Here is an 8,528-nt window from a genome sequence, read left to right on the forward strand (position 1 = left end):
GCTAAATCTAGCTAGTTATCTTGTGTCTGCAGACACGTTTTAACCTATTTTTCTGGACTTTGTCTTGTCTCCAGTACAAGGAGGTGATCGAGGGTGAACAAGCAACACTTCAGGTGCGTTGTCTTTGTACTTTGAGCTTATTGCTTGAACTTGGGGGTCAATGAATGTTATTGCTGGAATGTAATATTTTAATGTCTTGTCTATTTTAGTCTGCTTTCCTCCTTTACAGCTGTAATGGTCTGGAGCCTGGTATTGTTGTGGCCAAGGAGCATTCACTCAGATGGAACCAGATTTCAGCTGCTGTGCAATGTTGACATCCTTCCTCCCAGAGATGTGAAAGCCATCCCCCGGACTGGACAACCCGGCAAACATATATTTTTGAGAAGATCAAGACTTCTATAATGAAAAGCACATGGACATGACATATATTCTCACAGAAATATGAAATATGTTCTCAGGCTAGATTCCATTGTTAATATCCTAACATGGCCTGAAGCCAAGTTTACTCCAAGGATCTGATGATATAGGCCTGTATATTGATTTTACCTAAGCCTTTACGTGTTTGTGTGTTTTAAGTTTTTCTTAAATTGTAGACTACTATTTTTAGCACTTGAAGTTAACAAAGTAATATATTGTTGAAATCTTTTTCTCAGCTTTTTTAAGGACTACTTCACTGCTATAGCACATGGCCACAGTCACATGCTCCAAAGTGAATTCTTTAAGAGATGGGTGGGTTTAACCTTTGTTTAACTAGGCATGTCAGTTAGGAACACATTTTTATTCACAATGAAGGCCTACCCCCTGGCCAAACTCTAACTCGGACGACGCTGGACCAATTGTGTGCCGCCCTACAGGGGATGTGAACCATGCTAAATGGGCGTAAACAATGAACAACACTGTAGCTGTTCAATGTGAAAGGTTATCTTTGTTATACAACAATAGTCAATTTAATATTTTTAATGGTTTGCCTGATGGGGAAACTCAGAGAGATAATTTTCAGATAATTAATTTAGGCAATTTGGTGAAAGTATTCCTTTACTAAATATATGTTTCACAATGATTAATGTAGAGCAAGTGTGAACACCACAGCAAAATGCCTTTTCGTCCTAAATGGGATTCTAAGTGTATCACCTTTTAAGCTGCATTTCTTCCTCATGTTCCTCCAACTACAGTGCCATTTAGAAGCTCTGAGTCTCTACATCCTCATGTTCCTCCAACTACAGTTTCTGATGCCATTTAGAAGCTCTGAGTCTCTACATCCTCATGTTCCTCCAACTACAGTTTCTGATGCCATTTAGAAGCTCTGAGTCTCTACTTCCCCATGTTTCCTCCAACTACAGTTTCTGATGCCATTTAGAAGCTCTGTCTATACTTTTATCCAATGTAAAAACACCATTTAAAATGTTGCTACATAACACCGAATTTAGGTGGTGGGTCACGTTTGAGCCGATCCGAAGATGATTTCCTTGAGCTGAGACACTTTTCTTCGATGTGTAAATGATCAGACTATTCGTTTCACTTCTTGAAAAAAAATGTAATTGATGCAATTAACTTACGGGCCTATCAGGCTGGTCACTAGATCTCCCAGCACTCATGAGGATCAGAGCTGGCTCAGACTTCCCTCATCCCCTTCCCCTTCCCCCCCTCCCCTCCTTTATGGAGTCAATAAGAAATTAGTGTGAGGAAATATTCTGTGTAATTAGAAGCCTGAGCTGCATGTCTCTGGAGACCATAAAAACCCTGCCTTTCCCACTCTCTGACTATGAGAGGTCTGTCTGTTGTTTAATCGCCTGGGAGATTCCCAACTTTGACCTGCTATATCCCAAACAGTACTAACAAGCATCATCCTTTGACCTGCTATATCCCAAACAGTACCATCATCCTTTGACCTGCTATATCCCAAACAGTACTAACAAGCATCATCCTTTGACCTGCTATATCCCAAACAGTACCATCATCCTTTGACCTGCTATATCCCAAACAGTACCATCATCCTTTGACCTGCTATATCCCAAACAGTACTAACAAGCATCATCCTTTGACCTGCCATATCCCAAACAGTACTAACAAGCATCATCCTTTGACCTGCTATATCCCAAACAGTACCATCATCCTTTGACCTGCTATATCCCAAACAGTACCATCATCCTTTGACCTGCTATATCCCAAACAGTACTAACAAGCATCATCCTTTGACCTGCTATATCCCAAACAGTACCATCATCCTTTGACCTGCTATATCCCAAACAGTACCATCATCCTTTGACCTGCTATATCCCAAACAGTACTAACAAGCATCATCCTTTGACCTGCTATATCCCAAACAGTACCATCATCCTTTGACCTGCTATATCCCAAACAGTACCATCATCCTTTGACCTGCTATATCCCAAACAGTACTAACAAGCATCATCCTTTGACCTGCTATATCCCAAACAGTACCATCATCCTTTGACCTGCTATATCCCAAACAGTACCATCATCCTTTGACCTGCTATATCCCAAACAGTACCATCATCCTTTGACCTGCTATATCCCAAACAGTACTAACAAGCATCATCCTTTGACCTGCTATATCCCAAACAGTACCATCATCCTTTGACCTGCTATATCCCAAACAGTACCATCATCCTTTGACCTGCTATATCCCAAACAGTACCATCATCCTTTGACCTGCTATATCCCAAACAGTACCATCATCCTTTGACCTGCTATATCCCAAACAGTACCATCATCCTTTGATTGTGAGTTTTGATGTGTTTATTCTGTTGAAACTGTAGCCGACATAGCTGGGGGTGAGCTGGGCTGGGCTGGGCTGGGGGTGAGCTGGGCTGGGCTGGGCTGGGGGTGAGCTGGGTTGGGCTGAGCTGGGGTTGAGCTGGGCTGGGTTGGGCTGGGGTTGAGCTTGGGGTGAGCTGAGTTTAGCTGGGGATGAGCTGGGGTTGAGCTGGGTTGGGCTGGGGTTGAGCTTGGGTTGAGCTGGGCTGGGGTTGAGCTTGGGTTGAGCTGGGCTGGGGTTGAGCTTGGGTTGAGCTGGGCTGGGGTTGAGCTGAGCTGGGTTGGGCTGGGGTTGAGTTGGGGTTGAGCTGGGTTGAGCTGGGGCTGAGCTGGGGTTGAGCTGAGTTGGGTTGAGCTGGGGTTGAGCTGGGGTTGACCTGGGCTGGGGTTGAGCTGAGTTGAGCTGGGACTGAGCTGGGACTGAGCAGGGACTGAGCAGGGACTGATACTGATGAGGATTGGTCCAGGCAGCCTGAAAAGAGTTGGTGTGGTTTGTGTGAGCATTTATGAAGTACCACTCACCCCATTCTTTGGGTAGGCTATCCACCCAAGGTCCCCCATGACAGAGCGAGAGTCCAGTAAGTTTACTGCAGAAACACAGGAAGGACACAGTTAGTATGTAGAACACATTTGGGAAGATTTTAAATGAAAAACACTTTTTTCACATAACCCAAATTATATAGTGATCATTCAGTGAGCCACACAATAGACAGGCCTACTGGTAACTGAACAGTATAGACAGAACTACTGGTAACTGAACAGTATAGACAGAACTACGGGTAACTGAACAGTACAGACAGACCTACTGGTAACTGATCTTACAGACCTACTGGTAACTGAACAGTACTGACAGACCTACTGGTAACTGAACAGTACTGACAGACCTACTGGTAACTGATCTTACAGACCTACTGGTAACTGAACAGTACTGACAGACCTACTGGTAACTGATCTTACAGACCTACTGGTAACTGAACAGTACAGACAGACCTACTGGTAACTGAACAGTACAGACAGACCTACTGGTAACTGAACAGTACAGACAGAACTACTGGTAACTGAACAGTACTGACAGACCTACTGGTAACTGAACAGTACTGACAGACCTACTGGTAACTGAACAGTACAGACCTACTGGTAACTGATCTGACAGACCTACTGGTAACTGATCTGACAGAGCTACTGAATAGTACAACAGCAGTAACCAAATATAGTAGAAGTGACCTTTGCAAAATGTTGCTTAACAATCATGACCGATATGTTAAGGGCACAACGACCAATGCCTTCACCAATGAAAACTCAACATTCCTTCTCCAATGAAAAGTCGACATTCCTTCACCAATGAAAAGTCGACATTCCTTCACCAATGAAAAGTCGACATTCCTTCACCAATGAAAAGTCGACATTCCTTCACCAATGAAAACTCAACATTCCTTCACCAATGAAAACTCAACATGCATTCACCAATGAAAAGTCATCAAATCTTCACCAATGAAAAGTCATCATTCCTAGCATAACAAACTGTCTATTTAAAGTTTGTGAAAAGTAGGTCTTGGTTTGTTCCAGCTGATTGGCAGGCAGGCTAACAGACACTGTCTCGTACTCCAGATAGAACAGTGAAAATATCCTAATTAGGAGAAAAAGTGGAAATATGTTGTAGTGTAGTCGATGATAACAGGGAGATTATGTCTTTCTCCAAGAGAGGATGTAAGGAGATCCTCTTGGTGTACATCAGTAGATGAGAGGAGAACCCTTTCCCCGTAGTGAAACTAAGTGTGTATTATTCTCATAGTCAGAGAATTCAGATGATTCATGGTGGTTGTCACCATTGAATCAAATCGAATGTTATTGGTCACATACAAATGGTTAGCAGATGTTACTGTGAGTGTTCAAAATGCTTCTATGTCCGACAGTGTAGTAATATCTAACATGTAATGATTTATTCCCAGAGTGGATACAAGGATGTAAGAAGGTAGTAGTGTATTTGTTTACATTACGTTCAGCAGAAAAAGACAAATGTTTAAACAGCAAATCCTCCTCAGTCCAATAGAAGCAAATTCATTCGTAATAATTGTTTGAATGGACAAACTCTTTATCCATACAGTGTGTATCGATTTCAAAACACCAAGAGACATAGTTCACATGTGGGAGAGTTATGGTGTCACGTCAAATCCTATCTGTATCACACGTTATGTTCCAGAGGTGCTCTTATTTTGACCAGAACCCGTTGAGCCCTAGTGCACTATATAGGGAATAGGGTTCTATAGGGCTCTGGTCTAAAGTAGTGCACTATATAGGGAATAGGGTTCTATAGGGCTCTGGTCTAAAGTAGTTCACTATATAGGGAATATGGTTCTATATGGTTCTGGTCTAAAGTAGTGCACTATATAGGGAAAAGGGTTCTATAGGGTTCTGGTCTAAAGTAGTGCACTATATAGGGAATAGGGTTCTATAGGGCTCTGGTCTAAAGTAGTTCACTATATAGGGAATATGGTTCTATATGGTTCTGGTCTAAAGTAGTGCACTATATAGGGAATAGGGTTCTATATTGTTCTGGTCTAAAGTAGTGCACTATATAGGGAATAGGGTTCTATATGGTTCTGGTCTAAAGTAGTGCACTATATAGGGAATAGGGTTCTATATGGTTCTGGTCTAAAGTAGTGCACTATATAGGGAATAGGGTTCTATATGGTTCTGGTCTAAAGTAGTGTGCTATATAGGGAATAGGGTTCTATATGGTTCTGGTCTAAAGTAGTGCACTATATAGGGAATAGGGTTCATAAGACTCTGGTCTAAAGTAGTGCACTATATAGGGAACATTTTCCATTTGGGACACACGGCCTCTGAATCAGACCATTAGGCTGAATTCCTGTGGGTTTAGGGTGCTGTTTGTTAGGCCTAGTCATCATCAGCTGGGGCTATTCAACTGCAGCATACACACGCACGCACGCACGCACACACACACACACACACACACACACACACGCACGAACGAACGAGCACACTTATGACAGAATGTCAAGAAATATAATGACAGAATGTCAAGAAATATAATGGACAGAATGTCAAGAAATATAATGGACAGAATGTCAAGAAATATAATGACAGAATGTCAAGAAATATAATGGACAGAATGTCAAGAAATATAATGACAGAATGTCAAGAAATATAATGACAGAATGTCAAGAAATATAATGGACAGAATGTCAAGAAATATAATGACAGAATGTCAAGAAATATAATGACAGAATGTCAAGAATGTCAAGAAATATAATGACAGAATGTCAAGAAATATAATGGACAGAATGTCAAGAAATATAATGACAGAATGTCAAGAAATATAATGACAGAATGTCAAGAAATATAATGGACAGAATGTCAAGAAATATAATGGACAGAATGTCAAGAAATATAATGGACAGAATGTCAAGAAATATAATGGACAGAATGTCAAGAAATATAATGGCAGGATGTCAAGAAATTAACAGTATGTTTAGAGGTGAAAATACTATAACTACATTTAAAAGAGAATCTCCTGAGACTCTATTTTGACTATAATTTATCCTAAATAGTGTCCGCATGTATGGTAGAGAGATATGAGGGCTCATTTATGACATGTCCACATGTGACATTGATGACGTCTCATTACATTTGTATGAACGTTTTTATAATTAAGTCCTAAGGATTACTAATATCATAGTTCCTGTCACAGAAAGAACATTTTGGAACTTTCCCCTGGCCATTACTGAATGTCACAAATCTATATAAAATTCATAGTAGCCTAAATAAGGGGAACTTCACAACCGGACAATGTCATAACTAGTCGAGCTGACCTCATGTCTGTCTGGTAGGATAATGACATGATATGTCTTATAGGTGGTAATGGCATAATTTATCACAGGATATTTAAATGCTGTTCACGCACAGTCTTCCGGTCAACCAACAAGACGGTTGGAAACACATGAGGAAAATAGCTGAACTTTCACAGCACTTAAACTAGACTACTCTATTTGTACAGCCCGGCAAGGTTTGACTAAATACAATATCTATTTGGTATATAGAATATCAAACACGGTGTCAAGAAGTTGTCACGCTGGTATTGATCCGGAATGAAATGGTCGCTTGGTGCTGTAACAATGCCTGAGAGAGACTCACTCTTCCTTCGCATCAATATCACTGAGACCGAGCCTATTTACAAACCATTTTTAAAGCAAAATGTAGAACGTTCATAATGAGTAAAAACCGACATGTCAATTGCATTGCGCGTCTCGCAATCAATGCTTTTTTTGCCAAATGGCATCTTTATCAGTGTCGGGCATCAGCCTTGTTCAAAGGTAATGATTGCTTTCATGGCAAGGTAATCAAAGGTGAATAACAATCAAATGTATTGACACATTATAAATACATGTTTTAACTATGTCCACTTACCTTCATTAGCAGGTATAGAGAGAGTCCTGAGCACTGCAAGGCTGAAAAAGCACGTCCACACTTTCAAGTAAAACCGTCCACCACAATTCCACGCCAATGTCATTTTTTTCATTTAAAATGGTGAGAAAACGAAGGCGTGATGAATGTACCGGTAATTCAGTTCAGTGCGGAAACGCTCCTAAAGTGAATAGTGGAGACATCTGTGTCCTTATTGTCCGTCTATTGAGAGATAAAAGCGTATTTACGCGGTCGGTAGGTCCGTCTGTACGCAGGCACACGGCTAGAGAGCAGAGGAGAAGTGGAGCGCGCTGAATTTGGAGAGGCAGATGAGAGGAGGAGGAGAGGAGGAGAGCTGCACAGCGCCGCCAGCCTGAAGCAGGCGGGGGCGGAGTGAACTTCAGAGCAGAGGGAGACTCCAGTGGGCATAGAGGCTCTCCGCTCCAACACTACCACATACACACAAAGAGCACTACAGCCCGTTGCCCTCTATCAAACAGTACACGAATGACCCCTAATATCAGACACGAAACACCATAGACTGAACCAGAATACTGCTTTAAAGGAGACGTTGAATATGGCAAAATCTCCTTTAAACCCAGGAAGCAGCCATTCAACGTGGCTTTCACCGGATTTTCAAGCTTAATAATGTCAAAATACGTTAATTCGGTACTCACCAAATAATAGGAGTTTCGCTGAGCAACTATCATCACTATCGCCGTTCAGGCCCGTATGTAATTCCCCAAAAATATCGAAATAAAAAGTTACATGCAACCAAAAAAGGTGTTGTCTGCAAAGTCTGTATTGTTTTTGAGCAAGTGCACATGCGCCAAATCCACCTCTGGGAAAATACCCAAGGCATTTTGACATTTTTTAACTTGAAAGTCTGGTGAATGGCAAATTGAATGGCTGCTTCCTGGGCTTTAACAAAGAATTGCCTCCTTTGATTCTGGTTCAGCCACAGACATGAACGTTGGAGTCTACTATTTCACTTGTAAAATTAGAGCAATATTACTTGTTTGTTGAATTGGTAATCATTACAAAAGACTTGTGTCATTTAATGATGCAACAATATTTATGTTGGTAAACTGACCTTCAGTTAACAGACTGTATTGACATCAAAATATATAACAAGGACTCTTAATTCATTGTTTGGTATCATTCATAATTGCATGACAGAGGATTTTAAACATCCTAGGCAATATGTCAATGAAAAATGTTCCTTTTGATGTTAACCAACAGAGAATGTACCCTCTCTCTTTCTCTCTCTATCCCTCGTTCTCTCTCTCATCTCATCCCTCTCTTTCTCTTTCTCTCCCTCTATC

General features: G+C 41.1%; 1 protein-coding gene across 1 annotated transcript in view; it reads right to left on the reverse strand.

The window, feature by feature from the left end:
- Window positions 1-7,505, reverse strand: part of epha5 (EPH receptor A5) — a 188,238-nt gene extending 180,733 nt beyond the window's left edge. The window contains exons 1-2 of the mRNA XM_031826005.1: window positions 7,207-7,505; window positions 3,301-3,365 (exon numbers count right to left, since the gene is read on the reverse strand). Coding sequence (XP_031681865.1) covers window positions 3,301-3,365; window positions 7,207-7,318 — 177 coding nt within the window. The 5' untranslated portion in view covers window positions 7,319-7,505. The remainder of the gene's footprint in view (window positions 1-3,300; window positions 3,366-7,206) is intronic.
- Window positions 7,506-8,528: the final 1,023 nt, after the last annotated feature.

Source organism: Oncorhynchus kisutch, linkage group LG6 (genome assembly GCF_002021735.2).
Source record: "Oncorhynchus kisutch isolate 150728-3 linkage group LG6, Okis_V2, whole genome shotgun sequence".
Classification (NCBI taxonomy): Eukaryota; Metazoa; Chordata; class Actinopteri; order Salmoniformes; family Salmonidae; genus Oncorhynchus; species Oncorhynchus kisutch.